This window comes from Megalobrama amblycephala, linkage group LG9, assembly GCF_018812025.1.
Source record: "Megalobrama amblycephala isolate DHTTF-2021 linkage group LG9, ASM1881202v1, whole genome shotgun sequence".
NCBI classification, from domain to species: Eukaryota; Metazoa; Chordata; class Actinopteri; order Cypriniformes; family Xenocyprididae; genus Megalobrama; species Megalobrama amblycephala.
Window position 1 is genome coordinate 28,476,389 of NC_063052.1, and position 22,122 is coordinate 28,498,510.

A 22,122-nucleotide genomic window follows, 5' to 3' on the forward strand; every position below is an offset into this window, starting at 1 on the left:
AATGATCAGCCATTTTCTAAAAAAAAAAACAAATACAACTGTATATGCTTTATAAACACAAATGATCGCCTTGCAAGTGCTTCCACCATTCCGCCTTCCGTATTCTTCAAAAAGCTTACGCTGTATGTCCTACGCCTTCCCTATTCTACTTACGGAAAAAACGGAAGTGGCTCCACATTTGTTCCATAAGTTTAATAGGGAAGGCGTAGAACATACAGCGTAAGCTTTTTGAAGAATACGGAATTAAGGCGGAAGCACGTGCAAGGCGATAATTTGTGTTTATAAAGCATATACATATTTTTTTAGAAAATGACTGATCGTCTGATATTGGCTTCAAGAGAAACTGGGGGTGGTTGCCGCTTGGTAGAAAAAAAGAAGAAAAGGGCAGAACTCAACTTTCTTCCTGATTACCTGATTGGATTTAATGAAGCTGCACTGGAGGGCGAGAGCCTGTATAAATTTCTTTGGTCTGTTGAACACAAATGAAGATATTTTGAAGAAAGTTTGTAACTAGGCTGCTTTGGGGCACCATTGACTTCCATAGTAGAAAAAAAAAATACCATGGAAGTCAATGGTGCCCCAAAACAGTTCAGTTTCCCACATTCTTCAAAATATCTGTTTATAACACAATATAACACAATATTGTGTTCAGCAGAACAAAGAAATTTGTTTGGAACAACATGAGGGTGAGTAAATGATGACAGAATTTTCATTTTTGGGTGAACTATCCCTTTAATCTTTATAAAATAGTCTTGTCAAGACAAATTAAGTGTTCTCTTCTAAACAATTAGATACAGATTTAAATTATAAGAAATGATATAAGAAAAAGCAGAAAATTACAGAGTTTGGAAATTCTCTAGGTGCCATGAAATTTACATGAGGTGACATAAAAACAAGCACAGGCTGTTGACTCAAGTGTAGTCTGTACCACATCCTGTGTATATGTGTGTGGGTGAACATAGGTTCTGGGGGACAGAAGCATTGTTATGTGTAAATGCCAAAATGAAGACTGTTAGAAAGGTAAAAATCTGATAAAATGTACAATAAAAAAATGTGTGTATTGATAATGCCATTGACACAAACATGAAATGTGTTGAAGCAGGTAAACAAAACAGTTGAATTCAAACAATGTAACAATGCATGCAGGAAATATGTTAAAACAAGAGCATACAAGCAAGCAGCAAGCGGAAGCCAGCTACAGACCACAACCCCCAGAAGTCACGTGGGCTGCATCCGAAAACTGGCACCTCACGAACTATTGAGGCAGTGTAACATTAATAATCTACAGCAATACAGAGCAATCTTTGGTGAGAACTAAACAAATATTTATTTACTACAGTAGTAATTTTTTTGCTAGAAATGAAATCAGAAGTGGAAAACAGTAAAACAATTTACATTTACACACAAACTGATAGGAAACCGCAACTTTCAGATGCCATCTTTCTTATAGCTCAACTGCCATGAATGGAATGCATACCCAGATAGCATGGGGACATTTATACAATGTTGAGTTTTGATTCAGACCATCATTTGGTTGAGATTGTCATTTCAATGTTTAAAGTGTGTTGGATCAGCATTGACAATTTGATGAAAGCCAACAGCAGACATAAGTGGAGACAGCTAGTGACCAACAGTGATTTGTAGTTGAAGACCACAAGATCCTGCAGGTATGTATCTTTGCAGAACACTAGTGGTTGTTTCCTAATAATTTGCATTTGATTTATTGTTACGGAATCTAATAAGATAAATTTATTTTAAAAAGTTTTTAAAGTGCATGCATCTTGCTTTAGTAATATTTATTAGCAATTTCCTATTTATTGATTTTCTAACAACATTTCTTAAAGTGCAAGTGACATGAACGTGAGCAAGAATATCATACTTTACACCATGAATTGCATTTATTACTCAATGCTTGCAGAGCACCTTGACCTTGCCTTCTTTCCTTTAATAAGAATGAAGGCAGATGAGGATGGACAATTAAAAAAAAAAGAAAAAAAGAGAAGCACCGTCTTAAAGCGGAACTCAGTAAGATTTGCGAAGCTCCTCCTACAGGTTCCTTCAGTGAATCACACTGTCATAAATACTCCAAGCACAGCTCTGGACTACAATGACTACAACACTCACCAGCGCTGTAGTTTTGTAAATACAGTACAAGAAAGAGGAGGTGGGTAATTTGCAAATACAGTGCACTTGATGGAGGTGGGTAATTTTCGAAATTTTCTTATGAAGTCATAATATATATACATTGTTTTTGAATTACCGTAAAGCATTTTGTCACTCTCGCGTGAACGTGAACATGAGGCGAGATTGTTTCAGGTCGGTGCAGCTCAACTTGCAAGTGCTGTATTCTGGCATAGACGTGCCAGAGGGTGTTAGTGCACGACTCAAACACACCACTACAAGTCAATTAACCATCGTAAGGACTTAAAAAACTATTTATGAAGGTAAAAAAAGTTACCTAGTTCTGCTTTAATAAATGTGACAATGATATCACATTAGGCTTGTTTGAGATGAACTACACTAACCTGCCACCGGCTAGCGAGATCTGAAGGTTGGGTACAAGGGGAGGAGTACATAGGCCCTGTCCCAAATGGCACCCTAAACCCCCACGGTCTTCCTCTGAGTCCGCACTTTCACAACGTAATGCCACTTTGACTGCCGGGTAAAATCCTCTGCATAGCTCACAGTCTTGAGGGCTCAACAGAAGTGCGCATCGAGAACGTATAGCAGCCGCAAAGGGGGCGCTCATGAGCACCCTACTTTAAGCTTAAATAATGAATGGGACACCCTACGGTCTTGACCGAAAGTGCACATGAATTGTGCCATTTGGGACAGGGCCATAGACGACCGTCAGGTCGGACACTTCGTGCTTTCGGTATAGTGTGCTGAAAAATTTAATTCGTGGCAGACCACATGATTTTTGCATTGACTGTAGCCGAAGAAGTGGATGCGATTAAAACAAATATATATAAATATATGTACTAGATAGTGTAATCTTCATTTTTGTTAATGTTTTGTGTGTTTTGTGTGAATATCAGATATTCAATATCAAGACTGGTTAAATACAGGAAAACACGCAACACAGAATCATCACAGAATCTGACCAATGAGAGTAAAGCGTTTTGTCATCAAGGCTTTCGCAGCTGAATTTGAGCGACTGCAGCGCCTGACCTAAGTGGCTGGTCTCATTTTGCTCTTGTGGTACTATGATGCCAGATGTGATCGTAAGGCGCTTGCAGCACCGATCAAAGTCGGACAGATTTTTTAACCAGAATGCATTGCTTTTGTCAGGCAGCAGCCAATCTTTGCAGCACCGCTTCTGAAAGTAATGCTATTTTTAAAGGTTGTAATGCTATTGTCCTTTTTGCCCCACTCTTAAAGAATTTAATTTTCTATCTCTTTGTCATTAATTGTGTTAAACTGTCAAATAAAAGAAACTTGACTCAATTGCTGGAAAGGTGTCATTTATGCTTTAAAAGGTTTTCCCACAATTTTGAAATGGTCATAAATTTGTTGACATACCATTAAAGTTTAGGTGAAATATTAATGTTGTTCAGAACATTGAACAATCAACATAACATTAACATTGATCAAACAATATTACTAATGATTACCTTTGTTAAATTCAATATTGATTTAATAGCAGTGATGAAGAATCCACACCACAGTGTAATATTTGTAACTGAGGGTGCAAAAGTGATGTTGAAAAAATATCACTTTTTTAATGTTGAATCAATAATATTACCTGACTCAACATTGTTTCAATGATTACATGCTATCTGGGATAGGATTGTTGGATTTCAAAGGCAGCGAAGGATACATCTATGTTGCCTTCGAAAACTGATCAGATGAAGGTATCTCCGGAGACAGGAAGTGAAGCTAACATTGGATTGAAATTAGATTTACTGTCTGAAAAAGATTTTTACAACGGTGTCCCAAAAGACTTTAAAAGGTTGGCAAACAGTTGCAACAGTGTGGGCCATGGGAGTGCATAAGTAGGCATAGTTGTTGTCTGAGTGCGAAGAGCCAGTTGTGGCGCCCAGGTAGGCTTGGTTGTTATCTAGACCATAGGCTAGGGGGTACAGTAGTGATCAGAGTAGACCCTGAGATAATATAATCTGAGATAAGTATTCTGCTGCTGGTGTTTGTCTCTCTCTGTCATTCTTGCATGTTGCCCCTGCCTTATGAACATGCCACGGTTGGCTGAGATTGAACTTTGCATCTTTTAAAAGTGATAGAGATACTCATTTTCATGTGGGAGGCTGAGGAGAGTGTAGTTGGCTGTGGTTTTTGTTGTGGCTAATATAGTAAATTCAGTGTAGTGTCCTCTGTAAATAGTGTTTCTTTGAGAAAGGGTTGTTTTTCTTTTTCTTTTTTTCTTTTGTTTCTCCAGGCCAAAAGATTTAAGAGCACTGTGTTTATTATCTTTCACTTCATGTGCTTTCACTTTAATGTTCCCAGTTACATGAAAATATTATTTTTGTGGAATAGCAGCCTAATTCTAGAGCTGAAAAACACAATTAATTAGACTTATTTGGACAGCCATTTTTACTTTATATAGAAAAATTAAAAGAGACAGTGGATGTTATAGAAAAATATTTTAAAGAATGTTTGATTCCAAACAATGATGACAACTTTCATTTTGTTAAAATACAAAATGTTCAACTGACAGACTGCGATTTACCAAGAAGTCCACGCCCAAGAGTGTCTATAAGAAAATCTAACAACGGAAGTCTTAATCTCTGTTCAACCTGAGAGCTGAAATGAGTGATTTATCCTGAGACACAAGGTAACTCTTTCCTCAAAATATTCTGGTGCTTAGCCTAGCTAAATTCTACAACTTAACTAAACCTTAAGAGTTAATTAAGTTGTGTTAACCATGTTGTGTCTGTAGTAAAAAAAAAGAAAAAAAAAAGTCTTGAATTGTTTCTTTCTTTCTTTCAAAACAACCCACAAAAAGATAATCTCTATTTTTCATGGTATTTTTCATTTTTCATGCCGGTCTGTGTTCATTTGGCTTGTTTTGTCATGCTTTAAATAGTTCTAGAATGTGTTAGTTTGTGGGAGATATAGTTATTGAGACAATGCTTCAGTTATCTGCTTCGTTCTGGCTTGTATAATACAATACAGGCTCTTAATGACTTAAACGATCTGGTATTATACTTGTATTTTCTCAAATTTCATTTAATGTATTGCTTAATTCGCATTTCATACTGTATTTCAATATCTTTTTCCTATTGTTAGAATTGCAGTTCTGATCCTTGTGCTCATTTCTTGACCAGTTAAAGTTCTGCACAATAAATGATTTGTTCCGCTAGGTCTATTTAATTTTATTTATATATTTTTCTTCAATTGTCTTTTTTTACTTCATGCCTTTATCTATTATTTCTTTAAATGCTAGAGGGCTAAAAAAAAAAAAAACTCACTAACACTATTTTCTTATATCTCAAACAAATTTAAATCTGATTTTTGTTTCCTCCAAGAATGTCACTCATCGGTAGAGGATCTTAAAGGGTTAGTTCACCCAAAAATGAAATTTCTGTCATTAATTACTCACCCTCATGTCGTTCCATAGCCGTAAGACCTTCGTTCATCTTCGGAACACAAATTAAGATGTTTTTGATGAAATCCGAGGGTCTGAACCACACATAGGCATCAATGTCATTGTACCTTTCGAGGTCCAGAAAGTTAAAATAGTCAGCGTGACTACAGTGTCACAGACACGTCAGGTTCCACCTCACTCCCTTACCCACGCACCCAATCACCGGAGTACTGATCACCGCCACCTGCAACTCATTATCACCATGATCACCTCACTACTTAAGCCCCACACTCACACACACACATTGTCCGGTCTCGTTCGTTATACACAAGTTGTATGCTTACCTCAAGGACTCCCAAAACGATACTTACCTGTCTCCATACTCTCTATCGTCTCCATCGTCTCCTGGTCTCCTCGTGTCTCTACCTTCCTGTGTGTGTGAGTGTTCCCGTCTGCCAGCTCTAACGCCTTCATCTGCAACATAAACAAAGGACAGTATTACCTCTCTTTCATCTCCAAGTTCATCTTATCCATCATTGCATTTACCTGTTGCTCTGCTGATTGTCTCAATAAAACCCCAAACTGCTTCTACATCTGTCTCCGGTGTCTATACTGTAACAGAAGACCGGACCAAAACAGCTTACAATCAGCATGAGCCGTCAAGACCCTTTCCAGGAGCTCGTGGATGAAGTTCGGCGAGCACTCACTTCTCAACCACCGTCACCATCACCAGCACCAGCCACCGCTGCTGCCACCGCCGCCACAGTCACCTCTACTTCGCCGGTATTCACCGCCAGTCCCATGGCCAAACCGGCGCCCTACTCAGGATTGGCGGAGGATTGCAGCGGATTCCTCCTTCAGTGTGAGCTGGTCCTGGAGATGCAGCCGCACCTCTACCCCACCGATACGGCGAAAATAGCGTTCATTATTTCCCAACTGCAAGGTAAGGCCCTACAATGGGCAGATTCGCTCTGGACTCAAAATGGATCAGTTGTCAAATCCTACACGGCATTCGTTACCCACTTCAGAGAAGTCTTCGGAAAACCTTTGGCAGATTCTTCAACTGGTGAGAAATTGTATAATTTAAAACAAGGAAATAAGACTGTTAACGATTATGCCTTGCAGTTCAGAACGCTCGCCGCAACCAGCGGATGGAATGAACAAGCCCTCATCACTACCTTTCGACAAGGTCTGGAGCCTAACGTGCGGCTGCATCTCGCTGCATACGAGGACTCCATAGGACTTGAAAGATTCATCCAACTCGCCATCCGCGTGGGTTCTCGTATGCAGTCGTGTCTCCTCGAGCACCAGGGCCAGTCACAGACAACACCTCTCCTCCGTCGGTCCGAACCCGTCAGCTCCCCAGAACCAGCCCCGAGCCCATGCAAGTGGATAACTCCCGTTTGTCACCCACAGAAAGACAGAGAAGGCTGACCCTGAATCTATGCTTATACTGTGGATCTCCTGGGCATGTCATCTCCACATGCCCAACCCGTCCTCCTCGACCTGTGGTGAGTGCTATCATTCCCTCTATCCAAAAGATGAAACCACTCACTACTGTAGTAAACCTTACTGCTGCTAATGCTTCCATTCCAGTGGTGGTGCTCCTCGATTCAGGGTCAGCAGGAAATTTCATCTCCGGCGCCCTCTGTCGACACCTCGGGATTAAGACCTCGCCTTCTCCGATTAACTACCAGGTCCACTCTATCACGGGCAAACCCCTGAGCCGCAAGATGATTCGACGCGTCACTGGACCCCTTCAACTGCACGTGGGTATCTTCCACACCGAATCCATCCATCTGCTGGTTCTGGAGGAATCCACCGCTGACGTGGTTCTAGGGCGCCCGTGGCTGAAACTCCACAATCCCAACATCTCATGGCGCACGGGCGAAGTCCTGAAGTGGGGCGACCACTGTTTCCCTGGCTGTTTTCCAGAACTTCCCATTCCAAGATCTCCTCTCTCAACAAGTCTCTCCATCAACGCTACCTCCATCGAAAGCCCCATGGAAAAACGCTCCGTCGAAGTTCCACCCGACTACGCCCCCTTCAGTGACGTCTTCTGCCCGCAACGCGCCTCCAAGCTTCCTCCACACCGGCCATGGGACTGTGCCATCGATCTGTTACCGGGTGAACCAGTGCCCAGGGGACGCATATACCCCCTGTCAGTACCGGAGGAGAAGGCCATGGAGGAATACATCAAAGAGGCCCTTAATCAAGGATACATCCGCCCGTCTACTTCCCCTGCTGCTTCAAGCTTCTTCTTCGTGGCCAAGAAGGACGGAGGCTTGAGGCCTTGCATTGATTACCGCTCATTAAACAAGATTACAGTCAAATTCCGGTATCCACTTCCCCTCGTCCCAGCGGCCCTGGAACATCTCCGCGGTGCCACTGTGTTCACCAAGCTGGACCTCCGCAGCGCGTACAACCTCATCCGGATACGCGAGGGGGACGAGTGGAAGACCGCCTTCGTCACGCCCACCGGCCACTATGAATACCTAGTTATGCCGTATGGCCTGGTCAACGCCCCCTCCGTATTCCAGGACTTTATCCATGAGGTGCTCCGGGAGTTCCTCCACAAGTTCGTTCTCGTGTATATTGATGACATCCTCATCTACTCCCGGAGCTTGGCCGAACATCGCCACCACGTTGCGGAGGTCCTCAAGCGCTTACGGCAGTTCCATCTCTTCCTAAAAGCAGAGAAGTGCTCGTTCCATCAGCCCTCAGTTCACTTCCTAGGATATGTGATTGACCACAGTGGCATCCGGATGGACGAGGGGAAGGTCTCTGCCATCCAGAACTGGCCCACTCCAAGTACCATAAAAGAACTCCAACGTTTCCTCGGATTTTCCAATTTCTACCGCCGATTCATCAAGAATTACAGCACCATAGTCAGTCCACTCACCAACCTCCTCCGGAAGCAGCCCAAGTCTCTGTCCTGGTCCCAGCCTGCCACAGAAGCTTTTGAGTCGCTCAAGAAGGCCTTCACCACCGCTCCCCTCCTCGTCCACCCCAATCCAGACCTACCATTCGTCGTGGAGGTGGACGCCTCCACCACCGGAGTGGGAGCGGTACTATCGCAGCAGCAGGGGAACCCAAGTAGGCTCCATCCATGCGCCTTCTTCTCCCGTAAGCTCAACCCGGCGGAGGTAAACTATGATATCGGGGATCGCGAACTCCTGGCTGTCAAGCTCGCCCTTGAAGAGTGGAGGCATTGGTTGGAGGGGGCAAACCACCCATTCCAAGTTCTAACCGACCATAAGAACCTCGAGTATCTGAAAGCTGCCAAGCGACTCAACCCTCGTCAAGCCCGGTGGGCGATGTTCTTCTCACGATTCAACTTCACAATTTCATACCGCCCTGGTGTCAAGAATATTAAAGCCGATGCTCTCTCACGTCTCCACGCCCCAGAGGAAAAGAACGACGAACCTGAACCTATCCTGCCTGAAACCCTCTTCGTGAGCCCCATCGAATGGTCAGAAGAGACCTTACCCTCCTCCAATGCCTCCTCACGCACTCCGCCGGGTTGCCCCCAAGGCTTACGCTACATCACCCGGACACGACGCACTCCACTCCTGCACTCCGTTCACTCTTCACTTGGCACTGGTCACCCGGGGGTCAATGAGACCCTCTCGCTGCTTAAACAGCGCTTCTGGTGGCCCAACATGGCCAGCGACGTCAGAAGGTACGTGCAGGGCTGCAGGGAGTGCGCCATCTCCAAGAGCCCACGCCATCTACCAACCGGCAAGCTCAATCCTCTGCCCGTTCCTGAGAGACCCTGGTCACACCTGGGAGTGGATTTCGTCACGGATCTCCCAGAGTCTGATGGTCACACCTGCATTCTGGTCGTCGTGGACCGTTTCTCCAAAGCCTGCCGTCTAATACCCCTGGAAGGTCTACCGACTGCCATGGCCACAGCGGAATTAATGTTCAACCATGTCTTTCGTCACTATGGAATCCCCGAAGATATAGTCTCTGACAGAGGACCTCAATTCGTCTCTCGAGTCTGGAAGGCGTTCTTCTCCCTCCTGGGTGTGACCGTCAGCCTATCGTCTGGATACCATCCTCAGTCAAACGGGCAGACGGAACGGAAGATCCAGGAGATCGGCCGCTTCCTGCGTACCTTCTGTCACGGCCACCAGAACTCCTGGAACCAGTACCTGGGTTGGGCCGAGTACGCCCAGAACTCCCTCCGTCAAGCCACTACTGGATTAACACCTTTCCAATGCGTACTCGGTTTCCAACCCCCACTGTTCCCCTGGGACGGGGAACCCTCCAACGTTCCTGCAGTTGACTACTGGTTCCGGGAGAGCGAGAGGGTATGGGACTCAGCTCACCACCAGCTGCAGAGAGCCCTGCGCAGGCGCAAGATGACAGCCGACCTTCGGCGCTCCCAAGCTCCAACCTACCAACCGGGGCAGAAGGTCTGGCTGTCCACCAGAGACATCAGGATGCGCCTGCCCTGCAAGAAGCTGAGTCCCCGCTTCATTGGCCCGTTCACCATCCTTCGACAGATCAACCCCGTCACCTACAGACTACAACTCCCTGCACAGTACAAAAAAATTCATCCCACTTTCCACGTGTCACTATTGAAACCTCACCACCCTTCTGTTCTTCCTTCCACAGAACCTGACGTGGCAGCCGCCGAGCCCCCCCTTCCACTCATCCTGGACGATGGAACTGCTTACGTGGTGCGAGAGATCCTGGACTCCCGGCGCCGTGGTGGTCTCTTAGAATACCTGGTGGATTGGGAAGGCTATGGCCCCGAGGAACGCTCATGGGTCCCCAAGAATGATATCCTTGATCCTACTCTGTTACAGACTTTCCACACCAACCACCCAGACAGACCTGCCCCACGACCTCGAGGACGACCACCACGACGTCGGGGTCCTCGGCCCTCAGGAGCGGGCCGTGGGAGGGGGGGTACTGTCACAGACACGTCAGGTTCCACCTCACTCCCTTACCCACGCACCCAATCACCGGAGTACTGATCACCGCCACCTGCAACTCATTATCACCATGATCACCTCACTACTTAAGCCCCACACTCACACACACACATTGTCCGGTCTCGTTCGTTATACACAAGTTGTATGCTTACCTCAAGGACTCCCAAAACGATACTTACCTGTCTCCATACTCTCCATCGTCTCCATCGTCTCCTGGTCTCCTCGTGTCTCTACCTACCTGTGTGTGTGAGTGTTCCCGTCTGCCAGCTCCAACGCCTTCATCTGCAACATAAACAAAGGACAGTATTACCTCTCTTTCATCTCCAAGTTCATCTTATCCATCATTGCATTTACCTGTTGCTCTGCTGATTGTCTCAATAAAACCCCAAACTGCTTCTACATCTGTCTCCGGTGTCTATACTGTAACATACAGTGGTTCAACCTTAATGTTATGAAGCAACGAGAATACTTTTGGTGTGCAAAAACAAAACAACATAACAAAAATAGCGATTTTATTTACCAATTTGAACTTGGCCTGCAAAATAAAATGGCCTGCAACCTTCTTACACTATGTCTACATTCAATGCATCCAAGGACACATCAAAGGGAATATTTCAAATCCATTTGTGCTGTTGTCAGGGGTGGTACAAGAGTGTAGACAATTATATCACTTATTATAATGGGCTGCTTTGCGTTTTAAATGAGGATGATAATAATAACTAAAATGTGAGTGGTGCTTGCAGTGGCAAAACTCGGCATCCGGTTGCTAAGTGTTTCCTGCCTGTTGCTATGGTGTTGCTCTGTGGTTGCATAGGTGTTCTGTGTGTTTGCTAGGGTGTTGCTATGTGGTTGCTAAGGTGTTTCTTCTCCCTGTACTTCTTGCTGAAAGGGGATTGGGGATTTGCAGGCTCTGTCAGTTTCGCCATCCTGCTTAGACTTTGCTCCTGGACTGATCAAGGCTATTTTGCACCCTTACCAGATCTACATACTCCACACTAGCCAGTGATGGAAGTCAGAGCAGCTGTTAATTTGTTTATGGGGGCCGTAACTGGGGCGGCCGCAACAAACCAAACTATGTCACATTGAGTGAGGGATATTATTGCTCTAGCCTATGAGGTCAAGCTTCACCTCTAGGTGTTAGGGCTGATTCTACCAGGGGGTTGCATCCTCCAGGACTTTAGCAAGAGGCGCCCCTTGCAGCAAGTATGCAATGTGGCAGGCTGGTCCTCTCCGCACACATTTATTAGATTTTAATGATTTGGATGTTCATGTTACTCCAAGCTCACATGATATATGATATGATATGATATGATATGATATGATATGATATGATATAGCACTTTATTGTTAGACGAGTCTGAAATTTTTCTTGCATAAAAGTATCTATGTTTACAACAATCAACTCTCTCACATCAACATCATGTAACTCTTAAATGCATGACTGTTTCACCAATCATTCTTACATATTTGGGTCTTTAGCGACCCGGATCTATATCTAACATGGATCTCTACCTGTCACGATAATATAAAACTTCTCTGATATTAGAGTAACAATTACAAAAGAATAAAATAAAACATATTTTGTTACCTTTTGGAGCTTGGAAGGGCTCATTTGGAGAAGATGTTTTATGTCTTCATCACTGTCCTTGTCAGAGCTCATTTCCCAGTACATTCAGCAAATTACAGCTTTGAGAATATGTTTGAGATCACGAATATTAGCCCATTCACGACCTCAAAAAACTATATCATTTTCAACATCTTCAAAATCAATATTTTGATCGCTGACAACTTAACCAGATCCATCAAGTGACAGTGACACTAACATTTGATTGCTTTCAGAACTTGCTCTGCAGTAGCCTTAATCGCAGAGACATTTCATGTTTTGCTAATGATACTTCCTATTCTCAGGTTTTCTGTCTGAATGAAATGCCACTTCATCGTTGTGTATCAGACATTGCCACCTTGTGGAATAAAGGTGAATTGCACTTATTCCGTCATCAAAGATTCAATTATTGTTGTGCAGATACAAATATACATACACTTATACACACCTCGGGTCGTTAGCGACCTATACAATTTTGACAAAAAAAGGAATGGGAAAACAGGCATACTTTTATAATTTTATGATTTCTTTCTTGTCATATTGTTTATATTGAATTGATTGAGGAATACTAAGAAGGTTGGTGTTTATCTTTAAAAAATGAATGAGGAGGAGGGTAGTGAATACTTTTAAAGACCCGATAATTAAGGGTTATGCACACACATTTAATACAACAACAAAACATTTCTTTCTTGTCTTATTCAACTCATATGCACAAACAAGTGTTTATATTGAATTGATTGAGTTATTTAAGAATAAGCCAAATTCTTTGGCGTGTTTAAGTTCACAAGTCAAACAAAGATATCGCTAATAATAGTGCTAATCAGCGCTGCATCTCGTTCCCACTTTTTCAGGGAACAGGGTTACAGTCAAGTAACCTAAGATGCATGCAAATTTGATAATTTCCATTTCACCTACAGGGCAAACAGACCTACAAAGAGCATTATTTGCTTTGACTTCATGTGCTTTCACTTTAATTTCCCCCTAAACATGTTTCTATTCTTTTCAGAAGAATAAAGTTCAGGATTTAATAATTAATGGTGAAGCTGAAGAAAATTATGTCAGAAAATAAGAAAATTTAGACTTATTTAGAAAATAAGTCTAAATTTTCTCTTTCCAGTTGCTCAATGCACCAAAAAGTCCACACCCAAAGGTGAATCAGATACAAGGTCAGAAATCTTACTCTGCTCAATTTGACAACTGAATCGACGACAGTCTCCTCTCCCACGCATTATCCTGAGAAAAAAGGTAAATTTTCCTTCAAATTTCCTTCACTATTTCTATTATCATGTTTAAACTTAATACAAATTCTAAAATGTATGTTTATGTCCAAAATGTATGTTGCCCTTTAAAGATACATAATAGTATTGTTGTTTATTTTGGACAGACATTTATTTAAGTTTGGACAGATACTGAAATGTATGATGATGACAAATTTACAGCATATAAAATGTAATTTATGGATTACATATTTTAAAACCTAAAAATTAATAACATTTTTGTAATTGTTTAACCATTAATTCATGTAATATTTATATTGTTTGCTGTGGGACAATGACCATAAAATACACTAAAAGTGCAATATAAAATTATTGCTTTGTCACCTATTGCAACATGCCGTGTTTTAATATTTAATTTGTGTATATTGCAGAGATAAATTTTGCACATCCAATATAGGAAGCATATATTGAGAATAGACCCCCCATGTTTAAGCCATTTGTTCATTTGTTCATTTTTTTCCTCATTTGTACACACAGCACCTATTGACAGAAAAAACAGAATTGTTGACATTTTTGCAGATTTATTAAAAAAGAAAAACTGAAATATCACATGGTCCTAGTATTCAGTTACTGTGACACTCATATATTTAACTCAGGTGCTGTCCATTTCTTCTGATCATCCTTGAGATGGTTCTACACCTTCATTTGAGTCCAGCTGTGTTTGATTATACTGATTGGACTTGATTAGGAAAGCCACACACCTGTCTATATAAGACCTTACAGCTCACAGTGCATGTCAGAGCAAATGAGAATCATGAGGTCAAAGGAACTGCCTACAGAGCTCAGAGACAGAATTGTGGCAAGGCACAGATCTGGCCAAGGTTGCAAAAAAATGTCTGCTGCATTTAAGGTTCCTAAGAGCACAGTGGCCTCCATAATCCTTAAATGGAAGAGGTTTGGGACGACCAGAACCCTTCCTAGAGCTGGCCGTCCGGCCAAACTGAGCTATCGGGGGAGAAGAGCCTTAGAGAGAGGTAAAGAAGAACCCAAAGATCACTGTGGCTGAGGTCCAGAGATGCAGTCGGGAGATGGGAGAAAGTTGTAGAAAGTCAACCATCACTGCAGCCCTCCACCAGTCGGGGCTTTATGGCAGAGTGGCCCGACGGAAGCCTCTCCTCAGTGCAAGACACATGAAAGCCCGCATGGAGTTTGCTAAAAAACACCTGAAGGACTCCAAGATGGTGAGAAATAAGATTCTCTGGTCTGATGAGACCAAGATAGAACTGTTTGGCCTTAATTCTAAGCGGTATGTGTGGAGAAAACCAGGCACTGCTCATCACCTGTCCAATACAGTCCCAACAGTGAAGCATGGTGGTGGCAGCATTATACTGTGGGGGTGTTTTTCAGCTGCAGGGACAGGACGACTGGTTGCAATCGAGGGAAAGATGAATGCGGACAAGTACAGGGATATCCTGGACGAAAACCTTCTCCAGAGTGCTCAGGACCTCAGACTGGGCCAAAGGTTTACCTTCCAACAAGAAAATGACCCTAAGCACACAGCTAAAATAATGAAGGAGTGGCTTCACAACAACTCCATGACTGTTCTTTAATGGCCCAGCCAGAGCCCTGACGTAAACCCAATTGAGCATCTCTGGAGAGACCTAAAAATGGCTGTCCACCAACGTTTACCATCCAACCTGACAGAACTGGAAAGGATCTGCAAGGAGGAATGGCAGAGGATCCCCAAATCTAGGTGTGAAAAACTTGTTGCATCTTTCCCAAAAAGACTCATGGCTGTATTAGATCAAAAGGGTGCTTCTACTAAATACTGAGCAAAGAGTCTGAATACTTAGGACCATGTGATATTTCAGTTTTTCTTTTTTAATAAATCTACAAAAATGTCAACAATTCTGTGTTTTTCTGTCAATATGGGGTGCTGTGTGTACATTAATTAGGAAAAAAATGAACTTAAATGATTTTAGCAAATGGCTGCAATATAACAAAGAATGAAAAATTTAAGGGGGTCTGAATACTTTCCGTACCCACTGTATATCGTCATTTGAACTACTCTGGTACTGTGTCTAGACACAATAACCTGTCTAACAAGTGTCAGACAACATTGTTGCCATAATTATGACTCAAAATTATCTTAAGACAAAGAATAAAACAATAGTACAACATTTTTTTTGGGACACCAGAATGTTTAAAACTCAGTCTTAGTAATTCTCTCAGAATGCAAAACAAAAAGTTCCTACCCTCCATCACTCTTTGTTTTGACAGGACCTTTGGTCTGTAAGAGATCTGTCGATGGAAACACAGACAATAACTTTTATCACCTGGAATATTAATGGACTTAAGCGAAACAGAGATCAGAAATTTCGAAAACTACAAAATACACATTGTTTTCTTTCAAGAAACCCACATTGGAGTAGGAGATGAACGTATTATAGAGCGTCTAAAAAATTAGTGGCATGCTGATTTGTTATTAATAATATACATATATCACGCATTCAGTGTAGAAATTTAGCCCAAAGAATGAAAAGAAACAACAACAACAACAAAACATGTGAAGTGGTTGTTTCTGTGTATTTTGTCAGATTTGCATCTGAAATTCATGATTTGTTTGGTTAACTTTTCAATTTATTATAAAATTGAGCATTTTTATTTTTCAATTAGAGCTAAACATAATTCTTTCCCCCTTCTCTAGACTGACCATGTATGCAGTTGTCACCCTGCAAGACTCAGATGAGGTGATGGTGGCACCATCACATTGGTTGAGCACAGACAAGAAACAAAGTTACTGGCCCCCATTCAGATCACCAGAGAAGTGCATGGAAGCTGTCCAGAACAGACTTAAACCTGAAACAGGAGGGAAAACATGGGAGAAATTAAATATTAGCTTTCACAAAGAATATGGTAATGGTCACTGTTTTAAAATAATTGTTTAAATTTAGTTTTTTTTTTTTTTAATTAAGTTCTCAAATAATATTATAAAATATTTATCTTATTGCAGTCTCTTTTGATAAGGCAATAGAGGGGCAAAAAGAAATTACAGAACAGAAAGAACGGTAAGTAACATACTTGCACTTTATTGCCAAATACAAAATTTGTTTAAAGGATTTTTAAAAGGTCAAAATTCATACTGTTTTGTTAAAATATTGTTTATTTTCAAATAAAGATCTTTTCTATTAGCCACTGGATTCCCTGGAGTACTAAAAAGACAAAGACTTGAAAGCACTCAAGAAATGTCAAAAAACCCACTTCACCCTACACCATCTACATCCAGAATGTCAGCTGATGGTGAGTCAGCTTCTTTTGTTATAATCAGTTTTTTTTTGTAATTACAACACAACTCATCTTACACAACAGACAAGGATGAGCTCCTCCATATGCTGAGAGACATCAAGAGCACAGTTCAGGAAAACTCTGGCATGTTAAAGAAACTACTGAAAGAAAATACGGTTTCTGAATCCCCCAGCAGTACCAGCTTGCCCAGTAAAGATGTTAAAACAAGCATAAATCTGCCTCTTAGAACCTCTGAAGATGTGGTCAGGACTGAAATGGAGCTCAGTAATGCAGCAACACGCCAAAAATATGTGAGTCAACACAGCATTTCAAGAAAGGCATAATGTACACTTAGCTTTAATGTACACTCTGAACTGTAACTCCTGTAAGAGGTATATTTTGCAATAATGAACACACATTATCCTGCTTATTCCATGGCTACTTAATGAATGAATGATTGAATGAATGAATGAATGAATGAATGAATGAATGAATGAATGAATGAATGGACATTAAATACAATGTCAGAATATTAATACAGATCTATTATTAATCTGTATTATTATTAATCTCTTTCTATGGATTAGCATACCAAAGATAACTATTTCATGTTTTCTCTCACCCAGCTGTGGTTCTCTGTTCAACTAGTTGATGCAAGATGGTGCAAATGAGCTATTTACACTTTTGCGGTCATTGCACAAAATATTTGACTACTCAATGCTGTGTTTGACCAATAAGAATCAAGTATTTAACAACATGTAATAATAATAAACAACACTTAATAAAATATTTAAACATGTTTTCTTTACAGGTAGAACATCTGTCAAGGATTAGAGGTTTTGGGGCCAAGGATGTCATTCAGAATATTATGCAACGCGTCCTAACAGATGATCTGGCTATGGAGTTCAACTGGCAGGGGAGAGGAGAGAAAAAGGCCTTCTCTAGGCTTATTTTAGCAGATGTAATACGAGGTAAACTCACTGCTGCATGAACACTTCCCGCATACCAGGAAAGTTTGTATTTACTTATGTTTTGTATGTATTTGTAAATTCAACCAATTTGGTGAACTCTGTGATGTCTGCCAATTTGATCTTAAGAGTGTACAAGAGCGGTTGCAAGTATGAAGGACTACAATGCCACATATTTCCAATTAATTCTTTGAGTTTCCTCTTTCAGATGCTGCATCAAAACACAGTGTAATGAGGGCAGACTGTGAAACTGAAATAAAAAATTATTTGTGGTACACAATTGATCGAATTGGTCGGAAGAGACCAAAAGTTTGTGGAGGTGAGTGATAATGATATTATGAGCAAGTGATATTATGTAATACTTTATATAGGTTGATCTTCTCCATGATGGTTTAGTCAATGCTCTTTGTTAAGAAACCCACCTTCAGTTGTTTCATGATCATTGTATAATTTGTATACCTCCTTCCCCTGCAGATATGACTTCAGAAGTGACTTCTCCCACACTGCTGGACAATGCCTTCCAGTCAGAGATTGGAATGTATTTTATCGATGACTGAGTTTTGGAACATTTACTCATAGGTTAATTACAGATTAAACTTTCATTTTGTATAGAACTATAGGCTGTGTGTACTGGACTTAGCATGACATTGTGTGCTCCAAATATTGGTTCTTGTGATAAAATGTTATTTTTTTTTTTCATAACTCAAATGTATGCAAAATTTGTTGTAAATATTTTTTAATCTACATAGGCTATTTCTGTCTTTTTTTAGTGTTTCATCAATAAGATTTAATAATTATATTAAACCATAATTACACATGACAAGTTTTACAATACTGAAATTAGATGTCAAACATCGGATTATTGGGTGACTATTGGGGAATCTTCAACTGATGACTGTGACAAATTCACTGACTGTACAAAGAATTAAAGGTGCCCTAGATTCAAAAATTGAATTTACCTTGGCATAGTTGAATAACAAGAGTTCAGTACATGGAAATGACATACAGTGAGTCTCAAACTCCATTGTTTCCTCCTTCTTATATAAATCTCATTTGTTTAAATGAGCTCCGAGGAACAGGTGAATCTCAACATAACACCGACTGTTACGTAACAGTCGGGGTGTAGGCCCCCAATATTTGCATATGCCAGCCCATGTTCAAGGCATTAGACAAGGGCAGGCAGTATTAGCGTCTGGATCTGTGCACAGCTGAATCATCAGACTAGGTAAGCAAGCAAGAACAATAGCGAAAAATGGAAGATGGAGAAATAATAACTGACATGATCATTGATATCATGATATTTTTAGTGATGTTTGTAAATTGTCTTTCTAAATGTTTCGTTAGCATGTTGCTAATGTACTGTTAAATGTGGTTAAAGTTACCATCGTTTCTTACTGTATTCACGGAGACAAGACTGTCATTATTTTCATTTTTTAAACACTTGCAGTCTGTATAATTCATAAACACATAAACTTCATTCTTTATAAATCTCTCCAATAGTGTGTAATGTTAGCTGTTAGCCACGGAGCACTATCAAACTAATTCAGAATCAAATGTAAACATCCAAATAAATACTATACTTACGCGATTAGACATGTTGCATGACGAACACTTTGTAAAGATCCATTTTGAGGGTTATATTAGCTGTGTGAACTTTGTTTATGGTGTTTAAGGCAAGCGCAAGCTCTTGGGGCATGGAGCATGAGATTTAAAGGGGCCGCGTACCCTGAATCGGCGCATTTATAATGATAGGCAGTTAAAAAATTTAATAAAAAAAAAACAACTATGGGGTATTTTGAGCTGAAACTTCACAGACACATTCAGGGGACAATCGTATTCTGTATACTTATATTACATCGTATACTTATATTACATCTTTTGAAAACATGTTCTTCGGCACCTTTAACTTTTCTTAGAATCAGCAGGTTAGAGTAGATTTAAGTAGCATGTTTTGCATGTTCAAGTAGCAACTTGTTCATCTCAGTGGTTATGGATGTTATACTGAGAATCTCAAACCTTTAGCTCTCAAAACAAAAATATCAACAATATGTTTTACATACTCCAATATTTATTTTTGAAGAACTGTCGCTGGGATGACGCAGTGACTGCTGCTTATATACGCTCATAATGATGATTGACAGGACTCCTTCCGAACCATACATTTCACAAGTTCGCCTGCCCATTCAGTCTGAATGGTTAATGGTGAAACAAACTTGGCTTGCTGTCCTCATTGGCTCAAACCCGAGGCTCGGCTTGAGCTCCGAGTTAACCCCCCAAAAAGATACTTACAAGGACAGCAAGCTGGGCAGTCAACTAAGAGTTGTTCAACAATATAAGTACAGAAGACAAAGGATTTAATCTAACTGGAGAGCCTGAAGGGAAACCCATGCTAGGTAGTCTTGCACCACTTGAATGGAGATATGCTAATGGAGCTTTTAAGGTGGAGGTGGAAATCCTCTAATTGCAGAGTAAAGGAGGAGAGCAGGTGTTATTTATTAATGCGGTACAAATAAGCAGCAACTACATTGTTGAATGGGTAATCGATGAGCTTGTGTGTGACGGGTTTGAACTCAAGTCTGATTGGAAAGTGTTTTAGAACAATGTTTCAAAAGAGTTGGGAGTACATTCGATAATGTGTTCAGTCTTTTTACTCCTCAACATGCATGCAGTGTAAATAAAGCAGTTACATCAATGAAATGATAGTAGTCCGCGGCCACACCCCCTGCTAATAGTACAGCCCACGATGCAAATTACAAGACAAAAAATGGAAAAATAGAAAATCGGTTAGATTTCATTTATTCAAGTAATTGTTTCTAAAGTCATAATTTAGCAAAAGTATCTATTAAAGAAGTACACGAAAATCAAGAAAAATTAAAGTCTGGTTTCAATTTTTCATTTTTGCATTTGCATTGAATAGTCTGAAAATTGAATTGTGAAGCATTACACGGACCATCAGGGCTGCCCTTTGACCTCAGTTCTCATAACCCTGGCTCTAAAATGTTTTGCCTCTGTATTAGCTGGCCATTTAAAAAAATTATATTCAGTTTTTCAGAGAAAGCGTGATCATTTGCATCCAACCTGAGGATGTTGAGGATGTAATGACAGCTGTGAAGAGCAGAGATAATTCAATTCAGTTCACAATTTATTTATGGTTTCAAAGCAGATTTACAGAAAATGAATGTAAACATTATTCATATTAGGGTAATATCTTAAGATTCCGCAGCTTTCATCTAACTGAAAATAAATAAGATATTGAAAAGATTATCATATTACTGCATAAACTTGACTTCCTCAATATTAAAACAAAAAACCTAAATGTATACAGCTTTGGTTTTATTGGGCTATTTCTGTTAAAAAAAAATAAGACAATATTACAGATTATTTCTCTTCTACCCATGCTTCTGGCTTTTTTTGTTGGCAAAATCACTGTGATTTTATACATTATACTGACACCTACTGGTGATTATATTAGCACAAAATTCTAAACAATTAAAGCAGGTTGCAATACCACCAGTACCTGACCAGCAGTGTTGGGCACGTTACTTTTAAAAAGTAATTAGTTATAGTTACTAGTTACTTCTCACAAATAGTAACGGAGTTAGTAACGGAGTTACATCATTATAAAAGTAACTAATTACCAGGGAAAGTAACTATTGCGTTACTTTAAAAAAAAAAAAAAGCCAAATAACTTGAATGCCCCCAATATTAAATATAATGTCTGAGAATAAATTATTCTTGATCCGACTTGTGACTCATGATCCGCTCTTGCTTATGAAATTTCTCTGTACTGTACAATACGTGATGGAAGCCATTGAAGAAAATGTAGTTTCATATTTATGTTTAAATAGTCCTATGTTATGTTTTAAATTAATTTACTTGATTATGAAAAGTGAAGAGCATGAGTAAGATGCATCATAAGATGCGCAATATATCGGGAGTCATGGAGTGGGTCAGACTTGATTTTGACCACTTCATTAAGTTTTGTTTTGTAGAAAGCCTTTCTTTAAAGTGGATTTTGTTTAGTAAAAAATGTATCTTAATTTCAATCAATGTTTCCTCAACCACTTGCCTGGATTTAATAAATAAGAAGCAAATATAGCTGACAATATAATCATGGCAGGCGCGGGCGCGATCACTGGCGCGTGAACTGGAGCGCGTCTTACAGCCTGCTACATGAACCGAAACTCAGCGGCTGCTTGCCTCACATACATGAGAAATATATCTATAGAAAGCTTGAAATATCTAAAAACGAAAAGAAATAGGCTACTTTGATTACGTAGCCTCTCCAAATGAATATCTATCCGAATGCATTCTCTCTTTAGGCGCGTCCAGTATGCGGATATGATGAGAGTCAGTAATGTCAACTTCATCTTCGCAGCCGACAGTGATTCAGAAAACATTACTTTATTAATAAACAATTAAAATGTCTCTTTGCTGTTTTGGTCAAATTCATAATTATTACTTTTTCCGGTTCTTTATGGCAAGCATTATGCGTGCGCTTGAGTGCATAGCCCATATTACATAAACGCTGTATTAGGCCTATATGATTTATTCTCTCCAG

General features: G+C 40.5%; 1 protein-coding gene across 5 annotated transcripts; it reads left to right on the top strand.

The window, feature by feature from the left end:
• The first annotated feature begins 707 nt into the window (after positions 1-707).
• Positions 708-18,586, top strand: LOC125275515. 5 transcript variants are annotated; one of them, XM_048202516.1, is made up of 11 exons: positions 708-1,307; positions 1,562-1,667; positions 1,953-2,164; positions 13,209-13,336; positions 16,016-16,224; positions 16,322-16,376; positions 16,487-16,608; positions 16,678-16,904; positions 17,405-17,564; positions 17,770-17,880; positions 18,036-18,586. In XM_048202516.1, the coding sequence occupies exons 5-11, from the start codon at positions 16,023-16,025 to the stop codon at positions 18,116-18,118; spliced, it is 960 nt and encodes a 319-aa protein (XP_048058473.1). In that variant the 5' UTR covers positions 708-1,307; positions 1,562-1,667; positions 1,953-2,164; positions 13,209-13,336; positions 16,016-16,022; the 3' UTR covers positions 18,119-18,586. The 5 variants fall into 5 exon arrangements, with proteins under 5 accessions (XP_048058473.1, XP_048058471.1, XP_048058469.1 ...); XM_048202514.1 differs by lacking the exons at positions 708-1,307; positions 1,562-1,667; positions 1,953-2,164 and adding exons at positions 3,572-4,789; positions 12,397-12,463; XM_048202513.1 differs by lacking the exons at positions 708-1,307; positions 1,562-1,667; positions 1,953-2,164 and adding exons at positions 5,662-5,729; positions 10,484-12,463.
• The last annotated feature ends 3,536 nt before the right edge of the window (positions 18,587-22,122 follow it).

Excerpts from the sequence above, each read along its gene's own strand:
- LOC125275515 (XM_048202516.1), top strand. The coding sequence starts at position 16,023 with ATGTATGCAGTTGTCACCCTGCAAGACTCAGATGAGGTGATGGTGGCA. Across the intron at positions 16,377-16,486 it reads ATTACAGAACAGAAAGAACG|ATCTTTTCTATTAGCCACTG; the intron begins GTAAGTAACATA and ends TTTCAAATAAAG. Across the intron at positions 17,881-18,035 it reads GAGACCAAAAGTTTGTGGAG|ATATGACTTCAGAAGTGACT; the intron begins GTGAGTGATAAT and ends CTTCCCCTGCAG.